At 40.7% G+C, this 23,588-nt stretch overlaps 1 protein-coding gene across 2 annotated transcripts; it reads left to right on the top strand.

Moving 5' to 3' along the window:
- The first annotated feature begins 502 nt into the window (after nucleotides 1-502).
- igfbp2a (insulin-like growth factor binding protein 2a) lies at nucleotides 503-21,754 on the top strand. Of its 2 annotated transcripts, none has more exons than XM_084713611.1 (4): nucleotides 503-1,008; nucleotides 17,854-18,035; nucleotides 20,333-20,558; nucleotides 21,091-21,226. In XM_084713611.1, exons 1-3 carry the CDS (start codon nucleotides 609-611, stop codon nucleotides 20,528-20,530), a joined length of 780 nt encoding a protein of 259 aa, XP_084569737.1. In that variant the 5' UTR covers nucleotides 503-608; the 3' UTR covers nucleotides 20,531-20,558; nucleotides 21,091-21,226. The 2 variants fall into 2 exon arrangements, with proteins under 2 accessions (XP_084569737.1, XP_084569738.1); XM_084713612.1 differs by having other exon boundaries at nucleotides 587-1,008; nucleotides 20,333-20,473; nucleotides 21,091-21,754.
- The last annotated feature ends 1,834 nt before the right edge of the window (nucleotides 21,755-23,588 follow it).

The following is a 23,588-nucleotide window of genomic DNA, read 5'->3' as shown; positions in this document are numbered from 1 at the left end:
TGAAACAATCTTGGAGAGAAAAGTCAGTGTTTGGTTGGACTGCTCACAACTTTTGTTTTATTAAAAGCTCACAAGTTAAAAAGGCTGGGAACCAGAGGTATAAGATGCAATTAAGATATTTATAAGAATGGTCATCTGGCGTGGTAATATTTTGCAAAGGGGAGGATCTATAGGCAATAAAAATACCTTGGTCTTTCAATATAGCCCTATTACTGGCAGTTGCATGAAGTGAAAATCCATTAACCGCTGGTGTAACTGGAGGGGGTTTGTAATTCGTCCAATCAGGCATGCTGTTTTAATCAATTTAGCCATTTCATCTCAACTTTTAAGACCATCACGGTCCATGTGAGCAAAATTGAGGATAAAGTATAAAGGAAGAATCACACATGAATCTTTCCTGTGGAGCAAGTCTGTGTAATTTGCTGCCAGTATTTCCGCAGATCTAAAAGATGACAACATTTGAACAAAATCCTGTATCTTCTAACATGTGGCCCCAAGAGCAAACCTGGGAATTTGTAGGACCCAGCAGACCTCCCAGCCCCCGGCTTCACCTGTTCGCATGCACATTTCTTCCCCTTTTTTCACTTGGGATTGCCTTCCATCGCCCCATGATAATGACCAAAAACCTCATGCCTATAACAATGCTGTCGTACGCTGGCTGCAGCTTGCTGATCCTCTCCGCGTCCCTCGCCGGCGCCTCCTTGGCCGAGATGGTGTTCCGCTGCCCGGGCTGCACCGCGGAGCGCCAGGCGCTGTGCCCAAAGCTCACCGAGACTTGCGCGGAGATAGTGCGCGAACCGGGCTGCGGGTGCTGCCCCGTGTGCGCCCGGCAAGAGGGAGAGATGTGCGGCGTGTACACCCCGAGGTGCTCCACCGGTCTGCGGTGCTACCCGACGCCCGACTCGGAGCTTCCTCTGGAGCAACTGGTGCAGGGCCAGGGCCAGTGCCGGCGCAAAGTGGACACCGAGACGACCACTTACAGCCAGGAGCACCGGGAGCAAACCAGCGGTCAGTCAGTTTACTGGAAACCTGGTTTTCTTCTATCAATTTTTAATGACACTGTCTAGACTGCAGCATGAGGAATAGTGTAGGAATATTGCATTGTCATGAAGGCTAAATCTGTGTCAAACAGGGGCTGTTACTCAATAGTGAAGTTCTTGTGACCATTTCGCACTTTAGTGGATGATATCCTAAGATATTTTCATCATATTACGCGTAGTTTTGCTTTGATGTCTGCAGTGCATCCTGTTAAACATTTATTTGACAATTATGTACCCCTTAGAGCCCCCATTAACCCATTAACCATCAGGATTTACCTACAGACTGGAAATAATCTGGAACTTATTTGTTCTACCAGCACTTGGTGTATTAGTGGGTTGCACTTTATTTTACAACACAAAAATAAGACGTAATGAGTTGTACTTTAAATTAGACAAAAAATATAAATAAGATGTTATTTATTAGACAGTATTAGACCCTTTATTAGAGCCTTGTTAGACTTTATTATAGTGTAATTAGAGACACATTACAACAGAACTGTACTGTAAACTAAACTGCATTATTTTCCACCTTTAGATCCTTATGAATCTTTTTCATAGGGTTAATTAGAGACATACAGCAACAGAAATGTACTGTAAACTAAAGTGTATCCTAAGTCTAATAAGGGTCTAATAGTGTGAAATAATACACCTAAGTTTACAGTACAGTTCTGGTGCAATGTGTCCCTAATTACCCCTTAATAAGGGTCTAACAATGAAAAACAATACACTGTGGTTTACTCTATAGTTCTGCTGTAATTTGTACCTAATTACCTTCTAAGAAAGTCTAATAAGGGTCTAACAGTTGGAAATAATACACTTTAGTTTACAGTGCAGTTCTGGTGCCAAATAACCCTCTAATAGAGGCTAACAGGGGTCTAATAAAGGCTCTAATACTGTGTAATAAAGAAAGTATTATTTCTTGTTTTTGTCTAATTTGATAAAAAAAAGTATGGCTTGTTACATCTTAATAATGTACTGTCAAATAAAGTGCAACTCATTAGTATCTTGCTAATGTCATTTGCTACGCCAGTGGTTTCCAAGGTGGGGCCTGGGGATCAACAGGGGTCCTTGAGAGGGCTGTAGGGAGACCCCACCTAAAGGAGGCGTAGATATACTTTTATGGCATTTTTTTGGAAGTCAGAACAAAAAAAGAAAGAAATAGGGTTGGTTGTTTTGATTGATTATAATTTATAGTGATCCTTTAATTATATTAAAACTTATAAATAAAATGAAAAATACTCAGAGTGGGTTTCTTAAGATAAAGTCCTCTCAGACTAATGGTCTGTGGTCTAATGTGCATCTGTTGTTATGGTCTTTAAACTAAAAAAGTCAGGGATCCCCTGTTCTATGCAGTGGATTTGTCTAATTTCTTAACTTCTGCTGCAGGATTGACCTATTTTACGCTTGTTGCATGAGGTTTTCCTGCACTCCTGTTGACGTCTGTGTTGCATAGACCTGTTTAAAGTGTTGTGAATCATCATGCATGTGTGCATGGGGAGAGAGAAACAAAAGGAACAGTCACTCTGCCCAAGTTAACCTCAGCTATGCTCCAAACAGCTGGCCCCTCCAGCTCCAGCCTTTCCCAATACACCCCCCACCTCCACCTCCACTCCAGAAAAAAAAAAGCCTTTAAAGCACTGTAACAGAGAACAAGGTAGTGGCTTGCAAAATTCCCAGAAGTTATGGTGGGATGGACACAGAAAACATCATAGTATTGATGTTGACATTTCCACAGGGGAGTGGAGAGAAAGAAACAGAGAGAGGCAGCAGGAGGAATGCTGCTGCATTGATTGGAAACGTGGACTTTAGGCTTTGACCAGAAGTAACTATAAACTGCTGTTGACAGTGACTACATTAACGGGGGTTGTATCCACCTGGATGTATGTGCGGGAGGATCACAATGCGGCTCGGCGCGGCCTGGAGCCAGCGCGGCTCATGTGGTTTGTGTTTAAACAGGGACAGGTCACGGCGAAGAAGAAGAAAAGCAAACAGCCTCATTAATTGGCTGATTTTGACGCCACAAACACACACGCACACAGTCAATGAGTGTCCAGTGGAGCCTGCCGGGGTGTGATTTCTACTCATTTCCAAATCCGTGCTTTGTCAGAGTTTACCTCCAGACTGACACGTGTTTGTTTTGGCACCGAACTCCTGGAACGTTAGAGAAACTACCGGAGACGGCCTGTTCTCTGCAAGGACTCTCCGGCACCCCGACAAAAGGTCAAAACGACACATTTGCAATCTCTCAATCAGCCATCGGAATGACTTAACTCCTCATTTATGTAACCTTACACAGCAAAACAATAAAGAGTCGAGTCATAAAACAGGCATGACTTGCAGAGTTACATAAGAGCAAAACAAGAGAAGCTAATACATGGAGTCGTCATGTAAAGGCTTGCTGCTTGCAAGAAGGCAATTTGTTAGATGTCACAGATTTTTTTCCCCTCAGGTTTGGGCTCTGTCTTGCACCTTGAAAGCTCTCAGGCTCAGTCAGATGTGTCCAAAAAACAGTAAAAGCTTAGAAATTGTCTCTAAAGGCTGAATTTGCGGAGTCGTTTCGGATAAAAGCCTCGCTGCGGCAGACAGGAGAGTGATTTCTGACAAAGACCAAGGTGCAGAGTGTTACAGTGAGTGGTCTAAGTGAAGTGTGCGGTTTTCTCAAGGTCAAGAGATGAAAGGATTTTTTTTCTTAAATCAGAAAGAAGCATCTTGTCTTTAAAGGGATAGTTCGGATTATTTGAAGACAGAGTTGCTGGTCTGCCATTGCCTCAATCTCAGTCTTTATTGAATGCAAACTAACCGGTTAAAACCCCAAAGTCAGACATTAACACAAAAAACTGATTGAGACCAGCAATGCTTGCATTCTGCATGGTAAATTCCTGCACACACTTATCACCTCTGCATTTATGTATAAAAAAAAAAAGAAAAAAAGTGCTGTCATTTGGGTCACATGCACCTTTCTCAAGACAGCTCAATCATAAAGTAACATGACGCTCAAATACAGCTCATCAATGCTTTTTTTTTTTAGTTATAGCTGTGTTGGAGGTGTGTCCATAGTCACATGCAGCAGCTCAATGCAACTGTCAAAACACAAAATGCGCACAAACCTCTTAACACTGCTAAAAAGGAAAAAATACATTTTCAAGATAGTGGTATATATACACAAGACAGCAGTGTATAAATGCGGATCCTAAACTTAAAATTCATCCATTTACAAAAATTATATTTAAAAAAAAAAAGGCCCACCCAAGGGAAAGATACATATGCCAAATTTAGTAGTAGTGTAGGCCGGGGTTTTAAAGGCTCAGAGTCAAAATGATCACTTATTTAAGAGGAAAAAAGAGGCAGGATGTATACCAACTCTCAACAATCCCACAAAACAAGAAGTCCATCTCTATATCAAATAGTTTATACCGTAAAAGAAAAAAATATTCTGTGCAAAAAAACAAAAAACAAACTGCAGGTCAGTTGTAAAAGGTCTATTTCGAAGCTTGGCAGGAGGTTCGGTTTGTTTCACAGGACATTTCACAAGAAGAGTCTGAGATCCAGGTGCAAGAATGTCTTATTCAGAAATCCAATATGTTCCCTGCACCGCTCAAAGAGACTAAACAAGTGTCCCACTCAGAATGACTGATTTTGACTATGTAGTTTGGTTGGTTTGGTGTGAGTGATATTTGGTTTATATAACAGAGGTTTTCTGTGAGAAAAAGCTGTCTGACACCAAGATAAAGCAGTGAAAATATTCTAAATATAGCGTACACTTAAATTGATATTGTCATTTTTTGGTGGAGCACCATCTACTGATGGTAATACACTGACTATGGATAAATACCTCATACAACCCCACTTTAAATAATCCGCAATATTCCTTTAATTCAACCTGCAGCTAAACCATGCCTGTCCATCCACTTCTCCTCTATTTATTACATTATTTTTCTTGCAAACTAACTTAAAAAAAACTCACTGTTGCTGTCACTGCGTACTGGAGTTACTGTCAGTCTCCTGCTTTTCATTTGGCCCAGTTTGAGACTACACAGACTTGATTTCCTGTCATAAATTCTTCTCAGATACGCAGCAAAAAGAGGAAGTCATGAAATCCATGATAGGAATCAGCTCACTGGGGCTGTTGGAAGATCGAGAGCAAACCTTAACCAGCTGGCTACCGTCCCTTGCCTCTCCTTTGTTCCAGGAATTAATCTGTAAATTACCGAAAAAAAGGCTGATTATAATCGAATAATTCAGCGGTTGTATTAGGTTGAGCGGCGACTCTCTCGGGCTCATTCGACACCCTGGGCAGAGAATCAAAGGATGAAATACTGCAGCTGCTTTATTTGGATGTTTGTGAGCCGCAACATCCTGGCATCCGGTTTTTCTTGCTTATTTTATTCAAATTAAATGGCACGGACACAAATACCACATCCTAAACCTCATCACTGGACACAACACAGCTGTAATAGGATTATGTTACATTTTTAAATCAGGATAATTTGGGATGATTTAGTGTCCGCAGCTAAAATCTGATTAGAAACAACAGGATTAATCAGCATTACTAAGAATTCAAAAAGCTTGACTTCCTGATGTCATCCCTTATCAAGTTAAAGGGATAGTTCAGATTATTAGAGGTGGGTTTGCAGAGAAGCAGAGAGGAACTGTTGTGGACAGGGTTGCCAACTAAATGCATATTAAAAAAAGGTTCACCTAAAAAAATCAGTATGAGTTTAAGAGTATGCTATATGTAAGGATATTTTCACCACTTTTTCAATGGGAAATTGCTATTGCCGTCCACCAAACTCCATTGGCAAAAACAGTAATTTTACCTCACACAGCACTGGAGTTGCTAGTCTACCGCTGCCTCAATCTTTTAGTTTGTCTGTATTATTGTGTGACTCTGGTGTTCTAAAGAGTTAGCTCATTTTACAATCACATCATAGTCCTCTGTATCAAATCGAATCATGAGATGCCAGAGATTCCCACCCCTAACTGTAGGCTGTCTATGCATAAGCACCACACGCAACCCTTCAAATAATCCAAACTATCCCTTTAACATACAACCCTCTAACAAATAAAGCAATGGCTGCCCCTTGTTAAATGACACTCATAGAGGTTTTAAGGTCTTATCCACTGCGACTTGCAGTTCGGTCCCTGTAAACTCCTGGATCAGCACAAACAACTAACAGCAAAGAGGTCAAAGGTAAGGGGCAATATTCCTTTGACCCTAGAATGATCATGTAAGAGAGGAGACCTGAGGGGAAAGAGGAAAAATGTAGGAAAGTGAATGGGAGATCAAACGTGGAGGGTACAAATTCTCTTTTGGTTTCGTTATATTGCACGTGAAAAACCGACATTGCAGTTCCTGTCTTGTTTAAATAACAGCAAAAACACCTTCGAGAGGGAATCTCTGAGCTACTGTGAAGTGAAGCCTGCAGTGACGCTTCCACAAAAAGTGGGGCAATGAACTAATTTAGGTTTTTGTTTGTTTTTAATGAAACTGATTGGATTAAATGTACTGGCACTGCTCCGGCTTATTATTTTCCTCTCCGGTTTGGACCACAGGCGATTTTTGTTCGCTGTTTTAAATTATCGAAGCACCTAATTACAGCACATTAGTAATTCAGTAAGGAATAAACAGATATTGCCTCATAAATCTGTTAGAGACAAACTCCCCAGAGGGCAAAGAGCAATTTCAGAATGTTCTAGGACGGTTATTAGGCCTGGGCCACACTGAAAATTAACTTATGAGAGACTTACTTTGCTAGATTTTCTAGATCAAAAGAGCGGAAATGCAGGAAATAAGTTTGAGTTAGTGGTATTGTAAGGAGGACTGTAACTAACAATTACCTTTGACTGATTATTTTCCAGATTGTTTTGTCCATAAAATGTCTGGAAATTGTGAACATTGACTATAATGATATCCAACAGTCCAAGTTAGGGTATTGTTAGGATTTTATTGATACAGATAATGATGCTTTTCAGTGCTCTTATTAATACTCTCCATAATTTGATGCAAAAAGTGAGACCACACTTCTGTGCGTTTTGCCCTTCTATCAGTGTTTCGCCATGGACCAATCAGGAGCTGGTACTGATTTAGCACTGGTTCTCCATGCCCATCTCACGTTCAAGCTCTTCAAATGTTGTGTTTTGTCCAACAAACAGTCTACAACTCAAAAGATATTCAGTTCACAATCATGTATGACAAAGAAAAGCATGAAATCTGACATGCTGGAACCTGCAAATATTTGGCATCTTCGCTTAAAAGATGAGTAGCGATCATTGCAAATTAATTCTCTCTCCATTTTCAGATTGTTGCATTCCTATTTTGCACAATATGTCAAAGATCTGCTAATTAATTTTAAAGACCTACTTATGCGCTTTATCTGAAGCTGCAGAAATAGAGTTACAGATGATGAGAGACGTTACTGACAGCCTGTGATGTTTATATGGTTCCCGGCTTGCACCAGCTTAATTGAAAACATGAAATTGAAATTGCACTTGGTTAAAGTTGAAGAGGAGCAAAACCAAATCCTGTGCTCTGATTTCCCCCCTTTTTGCCTGTAGCATCTCTGTGTGATCTGTGTGTTTGTGTGTTCTGCACAAGTGATTGTCTGCATGTGTTGCACTGCAGGCAACTACTGTACGTTGGGAATTTGATGCCACTTGAAGTGAAGTTCTGACTTCACTCTGTGCCAGAAGTACCTCAAACATGTGCATATTTTAAATTAGACTAATATAGACAGTATTATCTCTTTATAACTCTTTGTACCAAAGCTGAAACCAGATTAAGAGCAACATATTGTACACCTTTCCCTCTGATCCCTTTCTGCTGTCTGTCAGAAATTCACAGGCTGTAATGGCAACTTAAAATCTACAAGTTAACTTGAAGTATGGAGCGTCCTAGACAGAGATTACTTGAGGCAAAATATATATAATGATGGTTAAAGTACACTTTCTTTTTATTGTCGGCACAATGTTGTACCATTGCCACAATGCATTTACAGAATTATTACAACACAGGGGAGAGGCTGCATTGTGATAACAAATTACACCAAAGTATTATAGGGACAGTTCACCTCAAAATCAAATACATATTTTTCCTCTGGCCTATCTATACAATTTTGATGTCAGATGCAAAGTTTTGGAGATATTTGACTGTATAAAGTTCTTCATTCTGTCTAATATAATCAAACTAATGGAACTACTTTCTTTCTGCAGTAGAATTCCACTGGAACTACTATAGAAACTACTTTCTATCTAATAGAAAGAAAGTAGTTCCTGCATGAAACTGCTCACGACGAGGTCTTTGAATTCTCTTGACTTGTGCCTATACTAGAGAGAGAGGGCAGACATCTCTATGACTGATATCTCCAAAACTCTGCAACACACACCAAAAAAATCTAGATGGACAAACAGCACTGCATGCCAGAGGTAAAATATGTATTTTTGATTTTGGGGTGGACTGCCTCTTTAGTCAGTAACATGAACTCTGCAGAGCAAATGCATAAAAATTTGTCGGCATTGGTGACATTTTTATGCACAAAACAGAAGAAACGTTTAATGTTACGAGTCTTTCTTCATTTCAAAAGTCTCAAGCATGGACTTCACATATGGCAGTGGGTGATCTGGTGAGGAATCGTCATCTTTATCTGCTGTAGCATCATTATCACAGCTGACTGACAGCTTAGGAGGTGTTTTCTATCACATTTCAGTAAAGAAAACTTCCAAATTATAGGTACAGTATAGATTGTCAAGTAAATATACTTAGATACTGTGCAGCCCTGGTCCTGGGATGGATCCAATAAGATGAAAATTTGATGGTGATAAACTAGAGATGATTGAAGATTAATAAAACATTTTAAATCTTCTGTGATGTGGTCAAAATAAGAGGATAAAAATGACATCAACCCTCTTAGAAGAACCGTGGTGCTCAGTAAATAAACATCAGACAAGAAATGATTGAAATGTGTAATTGTAAGATTTTCATGATACAATATACTGTAGATAAAATCTCAAGTATGTTTTATTTAAATTTCAGACTAAACAAAAAGATTTCATGTTTCATTCATTTTGAGCTGAAATGTCTCCCTATTCAAAACTAACACCCACATCTTTCCCCCTACAGTGTCTGTTTATGCACAGTATCACTTGATATTCTGTTCCCACAGAAACCTGGACCCAAATAAAGGTTCCTTTAATCAGATTGGATGGGCGTTTGGTTGTTATGACTGGGATCACACACCATATATGACCTCCAGACTGTACAAGTTGATTAACACAACCCAAATAGAGCCCAAAGCCGAGTGCTTGAATGCCACATGAATTAGTAAAACTGATGTGGTCAGTCTTTATAATGAGATGTTGGTCATTTTGGAATTAATCTCCAAAACAGCCTTTTGTTTATGTGCTGATTTTGCGTAACCAGAGTGACGACAATGAGATGGGGAAAGACGTCGCTTGTGTTTTATCAACACTGTTATAAAAGTTGTTATGGTGAGGGAAAATTAGGGCAAAAGAAAACTCCCGTGCCATCTGGTCGCTGAAATAACATTGTTAGCTAACAAGGGGCATTCCTGTGTACCTGCGGGGGCATCCAGACGGAGCCCACAGGACTGAAATAGCTCCGAGATAATCCACCCCACCCCAGGCTTCTCCAAAAACAGGGGCATTTGTGCCATCTCCCCCCCAGGCGTCAACTTCACGTGTACCCGTGCCAAGAATCTCCTCGTGCCTATTGAGATCCAGAATAACTTCCCACCCTCCCCTTTGGTCAGGGGTGACTTAAGACAATACAAACACTGTCTGAAATGCTACTGACACTGGAGGTGAACGGAACACGGGGCGCTGCAGGGAAGGGGGACAGTTTCTGGGTAGTTCTGCACGTAAAAATGTGGCCTACAGTCTTTTTCATTCCCATTGTTCATGTAGTGTGGTGTATTTGAGAATGCATATATGTAAATTTACCCAATCAAATGGGTTGATAAGCTAAGTGGTGGTTGTGGTTGAAGTGATCAGTTGTCCCTTGTCCTCGTCCTGACAATGGAGGTGAGGAGGGTGGAGTTAAACCGTCTACAGTTTTTAAGATATGCTTATGTATATATCCAGTTGCACAACCCTTATGTCAACCTAATGGTGGAGAAATGTTTGGGGATCACCGTCCATGGATGCATCCTTTGTGCAGCACCATCTTTGAGCTTGACTTACACACTACACACATGTGAAGTTTTGTGACTGCATCTTGCACACTAGTGATGCAAACACAGTGACAAAATCTGTCCCCAGACAGACACATGAACACCTGGTAAGGTACTACAAACTGCTTCTGTGTTGGTTCTTGCTCCACTGTGTGTCTGCAGGATCACATTTTGCCATGATTACACACACAGACGCACATCGTCATCATGTCTGTGGACAGGATTGACTGAAACAGGGGGACAGTTACTAAAAACCAGGGGCGTAACGTCAGGGGCAATGGTCCCTTCCCAAATTCCTTGCTTGGACCACACCCATCCTCAAACTCGACCTTCATTTTGATCACAAGAACATCTTTTGTGATTGCATTTTGCACCACTGTGACGCTGTCATGTAGGCAAAATCTGTGCAAAGACAGACATAAACACCTTGCAAAGTACTTAAAACCTCTTCTGTGGCAATTCCCCTACAGTAGGTGTTTCCAGGACCACATTCTGCCATTATCACACACACACACGGACTCAAAAGGTGAAAACAATACAAGCTTGTAAAAATACACACCTCTTTCTTTGGGGATCAAAAGGTTAAGTAAGGTTAAACATGTAAATGTGTAAACTGTTTATTAGCTGCTTGCTTTATAGATAGAAATATTAATATTTTTGCAAAATAGGACCCAGTCTCTCCACTAATGTGTTAATATTTTAGAAATTAAATGCATGACAAATTGAATGTTTTTTGCTAAACACTGGATCAGGACAAAATGCAAACAAAATCTTTCTCTGCTTCTTTTGTTCAGTGGTTTTCAAAGACTGGCTGGCAACACTGTCTCCGACTCCAGCCATGTCCTGAGCAGTGAATATAAATAGTTACCATCAAACCGGAGATACATGGTTCCACGATTTAATAAGGTTAGACTGAAGCACTCCTCTCTAAATCAGTCAGTGCTCAAACTAAACATGGAGCTTGATTCCAGATCAGGTATATTATATTGTTATGTTAAATGTATCTTTGTTTCTTATCTTAATTTTTGTCTTTGGAGCTCCTGTGGTCCAAGAAAATATGGATCTGATAATAAAATGTTCTAATCTTCATCATCATCATTGTGCATAAATTCAGCGAAATTCTACTTTAAGTTAAAAGTTATGATGCAGATCCCCTCCCACCTAATCTCTTTTCATTTCCAAGTAAAAAAGGGAGGGAAATTTTTGATCCCTGATCTAATTCTTATGTTGTTCTTGTTGTCTTCATCACCCTCATGCTGTTGTTGACTTCATCATTTTCAGTAAAACCATGCAATCTCAATTTAAGACCATATTCCAAACCTCAGAGGTCATCACATTAAAAACATGGATATTTTTCTCGTAAAACGCTGGAATTTGTCCAGGTGCAGCCACCAAAACTTCACCATTGTAATAAAATTGTTGCTGTAACTCAAGACTTTTTAAACCGAAGAGAATTCGTGCTCTCTGTCCACTCATATCCCTCATGTTTCTCTCAGCCGTTGAGAGTGACTGTCAGTTGTAGCTGCATGTGATGCCCTACACGTTCGATGTGTTGCAGCTTGCCTCAGTTCGTGTCCTAGTTTAGGTCCCGTACAATCGCCCCAGAGTTCACCCAGCAGTGCCGGTAGCGAGCAAGATGCCTGGCCTTGGATGCCGCGGTGTGTACGTACGTGCCAGAGCTTGTCCAGTGCCTGCTTTTAGATGACTATTGCGGGCCAGAAAGCCTGGAAGGTAAACATATCTGCACTTTGCTGAGTTTGTGTTTCTAGGAAAACAGTCCCACCAGGCTTTGCAATGGATGATGGAGTGTAGCTACTCTTCGTAGTGCCTTTCATCAACTTCTTACATGACCCATTTCACACCTCAGAGCTGCGTTAAAAGCCATATTGAGAGAGAAGACTGACTTTTTTTTCTTCTTCTTCTTTTTTTCAAGATTTTTTCAAGATTTTCACATTCCAGCGTTTAAAGGGGTAGTTCAGTTTGGGTGAATATTAGGTTGGATTTGTCACTGGATGTCTATGGAATCAAGTAGCAGCTCAGTTTAAGAAATGAATGTAAGCTGTTAAACTTCTGAGAACATGAACAAAAAATAAATCATATTTCACAATTTATGCCTAACTATAAACGAAGGAATCTGTCTGTCTGTATGTCCTTTAATTTTTCTCAACAACTCTTCATCCAATTGACCTCACACTAGGCGGGTCTATTGCTGAGGTTCCAAGGGAGTGCACTGTTGAATTTGGTGCCATTTGACCAGATGGTGGCGCTATAATAACAAACTTTATGTTTCACACACAATCTTTTTTTCCTTGATTCTCTGGGTCTAGATGAATCTATCCATACAAGCCACACCCATTTGTTTCTAGACCAGTTTTCCACCATTTAATTTTTATTCCTGGATTGCATCAAGCCAGAAAAAGTCCTGTCCTTTGCATTTCTGGAGAATCATTCATCTGATTGACTTCACACTTGGTGGATGTATTGTTTTTTAACCCAAGGCAGTGCGGCATTGAGTGTGAAATCGAGTGTGACCAGTTCTTGAAGACGCTTCAAACAGCAATGCTGATGGCCAAGCAATCAGCCCGTTCCGAGCGAGCACGTTATGAACGGCCACGCCACAAACAGGAACTGCACTAGTATTTATAAAGATGTTATTTCATATTTGGCAAGTGTTAATTTTTGTGATAAGGTGTTTCATTAGTTATTTGATGCTATAAAAAGGGTATTCACATCATAATTGGCAGCTGAGCTCTGCTCGCGATTGAGTCAGCCAGGTGGGACCTTGATACCTCTGCTCCAACCCTGATCACGACTCCGGCGCCAAAGAACGTCACCAGCACGATATTGCAGTGCTTGTATCTGTGATATTTTCATTGTTATGCAGTGGGAGGAAGAGAAGAGGCATCGTCCATCTTTATTTACAGTTACAGACGTAAGAAAGACATCACATCTACGAGTTTGTGTGACAATTCAACAAGGGTTTATTTGTATCCATGGAAAGAGGATGGAGCAGGAACACTGGTGTGCTGGGATCTTTCCTTTTTCAACCTTTCCACTCTCCACGACCCGGCCAAGTCTGCCATTTGCTCAGTTGACCAGAATCTGGACAATCAGACATGACACTTCTGGCCTGCGTGCCATCTGGGAATTCGACATGGATCAGATATAGAAAGGAAGCCTCTCAGGCCATTGTGCGAGGATTAACTCAAGCAGTAGACTGGACAGTAGGCCTGCTGCTCTGTTGATACTGCTGATCCCAAGCCCACCGCTGTGGAACAGCTTGGACTGCAGAGGCCTAGTGCCCCCTAAAAGTGGGGTCCTGACCCTGTGTGTTTGTGTGTGTGCGTGTACACTTGAGAGGGAGATCGCTGCTTATAAATCGTGTGTGCATGTGCACGCCAAGACTGTGTATTTGCGTGAAGATCTCAGGTTTCCTCAGAAGACAGGGAGTGATGGTATTGCACTTGGATACTGCAGGGATTATGTAAGACAGCAAAACAAAAGGCACCCCAGCCGCCAATATTCTTGAGTGTGTCGTGTGTTTATGTGCGCACACACACACACATGCGAGCACACACCTGATTTCAGTTGACTTTTGCCCCTTTTTTGCGAAGAAACTCAGCCTTCAAAGAGCAGCCAGAGCGAGCATGGCGGAGCGTCGTAGGGGGAACTGAAGTCCAACAACACCAGATCTATCTGATGGCAAAAGGCGCCAGCACCTTGTTATTGCTTCGTTTGGAATTTCCTTTCTCCCGTTCTCTCTTAGGCCTTTTGTAATCATATTCTACAACCGGATGTCAAATTTACCTCTTGCAGAGAGCAGAGAATGCCTCTGCAGTCCACCACCACCACCACCAGAAACACACACTCCGCTTTCATTCTCTGTCCTACAAAACGCCTTTTCCACAAGTCTGCACGTTACAGCTTGGCCCTTGCATAACTGTGATCCACTTACTGGCCGACTATTTGACCTTCTCTACTGTCTGTGCTTATTTCCCCTCATTCCTTCTGGTGTCAAATGAAGTCCTGCGTAGGTGAAATACATGCTATCCTGCAAGAATTCAGTGAAAAGAAACAGCCTCCTGGCATTCACGGTCTGAGATATTCTGTTGAGATGTAACCATGTTGCTTTCTGAGGAATTTGCATCATGTAACTTTTTTTTTCATCTAAAATCAGCTGGTTTGGAGTGACACTCCTTTTCCACTCCCTCCCCGTCAACCCTTAACCCCTAAGTATGCTCTGTTGTCAGAAACAACATGTTGGGTTGGACCTGATGGCCTCTCACATTGTTTGCTCCATCTGTTTGAAGAGAGAGGGGTTTTTTTTTAGGTTGATGTTTAACAAGACTCCAAGGAGAGAGGAGACGGTCAAACTCAATGAAAACCGCCTGGAGGAATCACTCGATGGCCACGGGGACTCTGGTGTTTGGTCAAAGGCAGTGGGAAGTTTGCTCCATGACTCAATATAAATTCCTTCAAATCCTTGGACAACTGGCCTTCTTTTTTTATTGTTGTGCTGTGATGGAATTTGTCCTCATCCTTGCAGTTTTTAATAGTCAGGTGGCATTCAGGACGCTGAAGTGCTCAAGTTATTGTGTCACATGGGTCCAAACTACTGAAGAAAGATTCAGATCCTTTACTCAAGTAATGTATTAATGTGAAGATACTTCGTTAGTCCTGCATTCACAAGCATATTTATCAAAAGCAGAGGTCCTTGTTTTACAGTAAAATGATCCCTGTGACTGTATATTATTATTATTACATTAGATTGTTAATGCAGATGCATTTTTGGGTTGTTTGGGGTCAGGAGATGATTAATGGGAGAATTTATTTTGTGGACTTTTTACAAAATTTTGGATAATTTGACCTCCTTAAGCCTAAAACAGTTATTTAAATGAAACCATCTCATATGTTACACATGTAACTGTAGTTTTATGAATTCTGGTTTACTGGCAGGGGCAGTGCGTAACACTGAGTGATGTCTGGCGGTCAAGAAGAATGAAATGACACCGGTTTGTAATCTCACTCCAGTTGCAACACCCCCAACCCAGTCTTTGGCTGTATTGATCATTGTTTCAAAAAGTCAATGAAGCCCCCCCAGATAATTTCAAGAACTCCCAACTGGTCGTCACAGTGGTGTAGTACTTAGCTCTTTTGCCTCACAGCAGGAAGGTCACAGGTCAAATCACCTCCACCTTTCTGTGTGCAGTTTGCATGTTTGCTCTGCTTTCTCCTGTCATCAAAAACATGTACGCTAGGTCAGACATCTCAGTGTTTTCTAAGCCAAGGACCCCCTCATCCCCTCATGTCAAATGCACAGACTAAATCTGACTGTGTAACTGTAAGTCGGCCTTTACCTTTATATTTTTTAAATGTAAAATCTCACAAATAAAAGCAACAAGAGCTTGTAAGAAGAGATTGCCCTACTATTGAATGCACTGGACAGACCTGCAATTCCTTCTTTAGTTCTAATTAAATTTCTTCTGGTCATTTTTCAAGGCACAACTCAAACGCACATGTAAATAGTTCGAATCAAACCAGTGATTCAGCCGAAGCATGTTTGATCCCTTCCTTCATCCAGCAACTATAGCTGTCAGATGGAGTATACAGTGCAATGGAGCGAAAGGTACAATATTTCAGAATAAAATGCAGTGAAGTTGAAGTAGAACTCCGGCAAGTACTGCAAAATTGTACTTAAGGACATGAACTTAGTTACTTTCCACCACTTTGGCGATGTTAAATGCGCAACTTTCATTTATGCAGCGCTCCTAAACTCAGAAATAATGTATTAGCTATATAGCTAACAGGTGGCGTTCAGGTTGGAGGTTTTCACAGCTCCATAATTAAGAGTCATATTTGTCATTTTCCCTGCACTTCACGAATCACACTCTCTGTTTGACTGTGATGCGCCAGGCGATCAGAGGTGATAACTTGAATTAGATGTTTTGATGCCCCATGAGACTGAAGACAGTCCTGACCGGCGGAGACCTCCACTGAACTCATCATCTAATCTTCCAAAGACAAGTTTCAGAAAAGTGTAAAACTTTGATTTTGCTCATTTATCACCACTTTTAACATCTGCTCATGAAATTAAATCACACTAGTGAGGAAAAAAAGCAACCATGGAAACCCGACTGTGACTAAGGTTCAGCAGTGGCCAACTTCTCTCAGCCCACAAGCTTGTTAACGGAGCTGCATGTGGTTGCTTCGCTCCATGAGAAAGGAAAGGATTGTAGTGACTCATTGATTGTGCTGATGCATTTCAGAGCACTTTAACAGTGGTTTGGACACTTCAGAGCTCATTTTCCCCCCAAACATTATCTTTAGACAAAATGTCAATTGTGACAATGAGGAAAATTGTCACAAACACAAGAAATATACTTGCACAAAATTGGAACCTAAACCAAATAAACAATAGGGAGGGGAAATTAGCAAAGTCAGCAATGAAAGCAAAGCATGGTTCTTGCTGTGGAGGCCTTGAATTGTGCCAAAATGAAAAGAAAGAAGTGCAGTGACAGCCAGCTGAAGGAAAAGTTGAACTCATTGGCTAACTTTAAATCCTGGGGGGTCCAGGTGAGCTAAATCAGCTGACGACCTTCCCCGAGTTGGCCGTTCGCCTCCTGAATTTAATTAGGGCTGATCACCGAACACCATGGGAGGGATGTCGGAAAACTGAGAAGGTTATACTTCTTTATGTCCCCCCTTTCTCCAACAAAAATAAATAAGTAAATAAATAAAATGGAAAAATCGCGCTAACATCCAAACCATAAGTCTGTTTGTCTCGCATTCCTCTCTGGTCTATCGAAAAGGAGAGAGTTTTCATTTTATTCCCATCAAGGAGCAAAGAGTGCCGGGTCAGCGTCACCTCTGCCGTTTCCAGAAACCTTTTTAGCAGAGCAGACCTCTAACTTTGCCACTCTGACAAATGATCTGTGCAATTTGAAGCTTATTTCAGTCCCACTTCCAGCATCTAAAAAGCCCAATCCATTATCGAAATGACAGCAGGAGTGCAACACAGCGGCTTACAGCATGGAGAGGCTGTCCTGAAAAGTCACAGGTTAAATGCTTTTAGCAGCCAATGTGTCCATCAAAGTGTCCTTGAGCAAGACACCAAAGTCCTTTCGTGCTCAGTTCATTTTCTACTCTGCAGTATGCTCTTTTTGTGCACTCTTTCTGGCAACAGCTGTGGCCAGAGGCGTTATGTTTCCAGGTTATCCATCCGTTTCAATGGACAAAGGTCAAAGCTCAAGGTCACTGACCTGATTTCTGTACCATCCTTGTGAATATCTCAAGAAGGCCTCAACAGAAATTTGGCACAAATGTCCACTCGGACTTGAGGATGAACTCTTAGATTTTTCAAGCTCACAGCTCAAAGGGAAAGGTCACTGTGGTCTCATTTCTAAACCATTCTTGTGAACATGATCATCCAACATCCACTTTGACTCGAGGATGAGGATGATTAGACTTTTGAGGTCAAAGGTCAAGATCACTGTGAAAACACAAAACATGTTTTTGGCCAAAACTCTGTGACTCATAAGCTGTGACACCACAATGTTCGGCTCTCTCTCTCTATATAAAGATATATTGGATCTTTACATTTGAATTTTTTTTTTTATTTATGCGCGCAGGCGAGGCCGTGGAGCCGCTGCCCGAGCAGGGGGTGAGTGACATCCCGGCCATCCGGAAGCCCAGCAAAGACGCCACCTGGCTGGGACCCAAAGAGAGCGCCGTGCGCCAGCACAGACAGGAGATGAAGACCAAGATGAAGACCAATAAGGTGGAAGAGGTGAAACCTGCTCGGCCCAAGCAGGTGAATTTTTATGGAAGAGTATTTGATAAACTCCACTAAGGATGCATCAACACACATTTTCCAATTAAATTAAAAATCCATTTCATATTTATTTGTAATGTATATTTTAAAACAAGTTTTCATCAAAGTACCATATAATCTAAAATAGCAAAAACCATGAAGCAGCCCAATACAAACACAAAACAATAAGAGAAGACCATAAGAAAAGTGAAGAGACCATAAGAAAGCTGAACAGCAACTCTCATAGAAATGATTCTGATAACTATATTAAGGTATTGGGCAATAATGTATCAAGAGCACTTTTTCCTTTTTTTTTTTTTTTACCCCCTTTAAATCCTTGTTTGCACAAGATTTGCATCATTAAATAACAACAGTGACAATAAAAACTGATTGGGAAACATTCACATGTTTTCCATCACTCACTCTGTCCTGCTGATCGTTTCATTCGGGACTCTGTTCCAATGCCTCCACTTTGAGTCTTGTGTAATGCCCATGTTTGCTTCGTGTCGTCTCAATATATGCGTCAGTTTTTCCATGAAAAGGATTCTTCGACAATAGACTTTCACTTTTTGTTAAAAGTCTTAAACCAAATATCAGTTGGTTTATAGTACAAAAGAACCATACCGCTCATAGGGGCTGTATATTTAAAAATTAGTATTTCTTGTAGCACTTCGATCCACACTCTCTGAAAACAGATCTGGCACTTTTTTTTATTTTGAATTGTGCGGAATTTAAAAATGAGAAATTTTGTTATTGTGGAAGTTTTAGAAAGTTGCACTGAGAGCAACCTTGACTGAGAAACACCATTTAATTTGATGGGTTATATCTTTCTGAAAGTTGGAGAGAGCGAGTTGGAGCCATAGACTCATAAACAGACACTTAATCGAACTTAATGGGCAAATGATAACACAAGTTATGGACCGGAATGGAAAATAGTGTTGTGAATTTGTTGTGTGTGTTGTTTCCTTAATCTCTGATTACATATCATGGTCATTTTATGATTTATTTTTAGTAAATATTGCAGATTTCTCCTTTAATTATCAGTATCAGAACAGATCCACCATCTGGGATCATCCCAAGACTGAAAAGCTGGTAGAATTATTGCAGTTACCACTTTACCAATAAGTAAAGGAGCCCAAGATAATCAGAAATAGCACTGTATGACCTGACTGCAAGTACATTTGAATTTCCCAAGATTCCCCATCAATTAAGAGGATTGCAACCCAGAACAAGGCACAGCCACAGCACCAGTTCTGGAGTTAAACACAAAGCACGGCGTGGATGACAAGAGGGGTGTGTTTTACTGTGAAAAAAAAATTATGCTTTGCCCTACATGGCATAATAATTGCCCTAAATTACTGACAATAACAATGTGTAAGTAGTGCAGCTGGTAAGACGACTGAAGACAGAAAAAAGCAGTGCAGTGCCGCCTCCCTCTGGTGCAGCAGCTGTTGATGTTTGGTTGCTGCACTGAAAACTGTTTTACTGCCATGTTTATGATCATTTAAAGTACAGATTATGCTTTAAGGAGATTAAAACAGCGCAGGGATGAATAAAAGGCTTATTTCTCCATTTTCTTCCGTTCAACACTCCCACTAGCCGCTGCCCTTTAATCAAACAGCAGAAGTTTACTGGCCTTAAATACACCTGACCCGCTCTGCATCCCGGAGCTGGGCATTTCTCACCGCCAATGTGGTATTTTCCATCCGCCATAAAAATCACTTAAAGGTTATTGCTCTACCAGAAGCTTATAACCGTCTCAACAAGACATTTGGCTCCTTGAAATTGTGAGGTAAACCCGAGGTCACTGGCAGGAGTTATTATTCATTACTGGCAAGGAAACATGATTCATTTGCTCATTACAGAAAGCCCCTTTGGCTTTATTGTGTGTGTGTGCGCGTGAATATGTGTGTGTTTGCCTTTTATATGAGATTTTATGTAGCATAGCAAGTCAAAAATGTGCTGATTGCCTTGCAAACACATCTTGGTGTTGATCCTGGAAGAGTTTTCTGTTGTGTGCAAAATCAGATTTCTGAAAAAAAAACCAAAAAAAACAAAAACAAAAAAAACTCCCCAAATTAAAGATGAGTTTAGATTTTTAAACAAAAAAAATCTAACTGGAAAAACTTAAATTTCTCTGCACTGAAGTTAGAATGAAATTTGTACAGAACGTTTTTTGCCACAGGCTTGTAAGATTTTACCCAACTGTCACAGAAACCTAGTGACTCTGACACACCCAAATGCGGCTATACGGGCCCGTGTGCCTGACCAGTGTTGTTGTTTTTGCTCTTTTCAAGACTCAGTGTCAGCAGGAGCTCGACCAGATCCTGGAGAGGATATCCAAGATGCCCTTCAGAGATAACCGAGGTCCCCTGGAAGACCTGTACGCCCTGCACATCCCCAACTGTGACAAGAGGGGGCAGTATAACCTCAAACAGGTGACTCCAGGCACTTTGGCAAAGAGGGTGGGAGATGGAGAGGGTGTAGCCACCTGATAATATGCACATAATTATAGGAGAAAAGGTGGGTAAAGCATCATAACCAAATCAAACAAAATGTGTTGTATTTTCACAGCAAAAATCATGTTTATACTTTAAAGTACTTTATCCTCAGAGATTTGTCAGACTAAAGTGAATTTATGTCATTTTATCTTCTACTACAGCCTTCATAATGATAGAAAAGCATTTATAGTGCATTTAGTTTTGTTAAAACTCTTAATACAGTATCTTATTTCAAATATATTTATTTGAATACTGGTGCATAAATGCCAAATAATTGTCAAATTCCATAAAATGTGTTGTATTTTCATAGTAAAAAACTTTTAAATCATCTTTTTAACTCTGGTAGCACTGCATTCTCACACATTCATCAGGTTAAACCAGATTTAAAGACATTTAATTATTGTTGCTTGTAGAAAAGATCTAAATGAAATACATGCACTGTATAACTGATAACACACACTTTTGTTGTATATGTTTTTGCACAAACAGCACATAAAAATGCATAAAATGACACAAAAACAAGCAAAAATAACGGCTGATTTTTTTTGTTTCAGTGCAAGATGTCTCTCCATGGTCAGAGGGGCGAGTGCTGGTGCGTCAACCCTCACACCGGCCGACCTATCCCATCAGCCCCCACTGTGAGGGGCGACCCCAACTGCAGCCAGTACCTCAGAGAGCTGGAGCTGGAGCTCCCTGACATGGCCCAGATATAGTGTGGCATGAAACACAAAAAACAAAACAAAAAAAAAAACTGTAAAGTACTTGGGAACAAAGAACAACTGAGTAAGCTATATATTATCTGTCTGTGTGTATGTGTCTCTAGTTCATTTGATGACAGTGACATTTGAAATCGTAACCACCAAAAAGGATTAAATGATAGAATCCAGCTTGCTGCGTAGGATGTAACTGCAGATTATTTCTTAGGAGAAGTAAAGATAAGACTCCTTATTTCCTCATAGGTATTCAGTAGATGTCAGCTGGAGTGTCGGTGACTTTGCTTTACTAATTGTGACTTTGCTCAGAGTTGCTCTGTTATCTGTGTTTTGTACTGTATGTGTTGGAAAATGAAAAGCCTTCAACATGTTTGGTGTTTTTAGGTGTGTTTTCGTGTCGTAGCTTGCAGACTACTGTTCAGCCTCATTAACAGATAACGCCATTAAATGATAATAAATTCAATTTGTGCCTGTTTGTCTTTTAATTTGAAGACACATTTTGAATTTGGTACACTGGAAGCAGGGAACAGAGGATAAATTCATCAATAAGTCTCATTCACATTGTTAGGCAGAATATATTTTTTAAAATTAGCTCATCATTCGTTCAGATTCGTTCAGGTTATTGAGATATTTCAGTGTGGGTGTCGCTGTACTGCCCTCTATGGGCTGAATCTTTCAAAACCTAACCTTTTGTTCCCAGTTAGTACATGTTATGTCATACAAAGCAGTTTTGCCTTTGACAGCAGAGGGAAACAACCTGCATGGAGAACCACAAGAGTGTCTTTAACAGTGTGAAGGTCATAGAGATAGCAGCCACAAAAAACACAACCACTGACTCGACAATTTACCATCCCTCACACGTCTAAGACAAAAGTGCAGACATGCATTTTTGTGAGTACATGAACTTTATTTAAATAGTGATTTATAATTACAAAATAACGAGTACATCAATTACACGCCTGATAAATATTTCACCATAATGTTCACATTAATCTTTATTTCTAACTGAGATTCTGAAATGTTCAAAGTGTCACTGTGTTTACATGTGTGCTAGAATCAGCATGAGAGAGGTGAGTCATTGGGAAGAATTGGCTGATGAGCCCCTGTCAACGCTCTCCTAATATCACAATATAGTGATGAGGCATTAGGAATGTCTGAGATTATAACTCAACATTGAGATTATAACAACCAAAAAAAAAAAAAAGAGTACAAAAATCTGTTCAGCTGCGCTTGACCGGGAGATCGTGACCATCTTCGTCAACTGAAAATCAAATAAGAAATCTTTCAGACCACATCCGCACCTAAAATTGTTTTCCTCTTTTGTGCTGTCCCTCATTCAGCGAGACGATGGGTCCACATGCAAAGCAAAATTCAAAGTGGCGTGGGGCAGAAGGCACTTGAATTTACATACAAACTCAGCGACCTTGCTCTTTGCAGGATGAAGGACCCGATAAACCCTGAGGGCAAGTCACCATCGGGCGGCAGATTTGCCTGTGTGGTGGCAGTGGAGACCCTACACGTGGAAACTTAAAAACATAAACAACGCGGGGCCTTTGCATACAATTTGTGTGTGATGGAACATGCACATTTGTCGGACAGTAGCTTGGGTAGGCTGGGCTCGTGAGAATTTAAACCAGAGCTTCTTTGTAGTTGAGAACTACACATACAGTACAGTACACACACGCACACACTTACAGACACACTCAGGGGCATGCACACACACACTGTACATACATTTACAAACAGTGGACGCAGTTATCTTGACTGGAAATAGGCGAGTGGCGAGTGGCGAGTGCTAAATATCCAACCTTTTACAGTACAATACAGTACATTTTATCCTCATTTCTTGTTCATGAAAGTACTGTGGGTCTGTGTGAGGTGGTTAAGCCAGAATATCACTTGCTTGATTGCCTGAAATACAACAAAGATTGACAAACTGAGGCACACAAGAGACATGTGAATGGCAGAATAATGAGCTACAGTTACGGCTTAGTGCACAGCGAGGATGAAGGTTTAGTTAGTTTTATGGATTTTCTTGAGTTTTGAACACAGGGGCCACATTACAGAAACGTCCTAACTTGCAGACCCCATCTTCACTGTTTGGTAACCATAGTAATTTGGGTTAGGATTGAGGAAAAATGTTCCTATCTTAACTTAAGATAGCAAAAGTGTATTGCACAAGCATCCTAACTTCCCAAAAATCTTAAATGAAACTTCAGGATAACTGTTGCTGTGGTGGCTAACTTGCTAGCTAGCCAATAATAGTGTTCACTAACAGCATCTAATGGTAGTTTTAGCTAAGAGTAGCTAACGGAAGATTTCAGCCAGGAGTAGCTAAA

The sequence above is a fragment of the Lutjanus erythropterus genome, chromosome 24, assembly GCF_056507025.1.
Source record: "Lutjanus erythropterus isolate fLutEry1 chromosome 24, fLutEry1.hap2, whole genome shotgun sequence".
Classification (NCBI taxonomy): domain Eukaryota; kingdom Metazoa; phylum Chordata; class Actinopteri; order Lutjaniformes; family Lutjanidae; genus Lutjanus; species Lutjanus erythropterus.
Note: the sequence above shows the minus strand (reverse complement) of the source record. Positions and strands in the feature narration are given on the sequence as shown.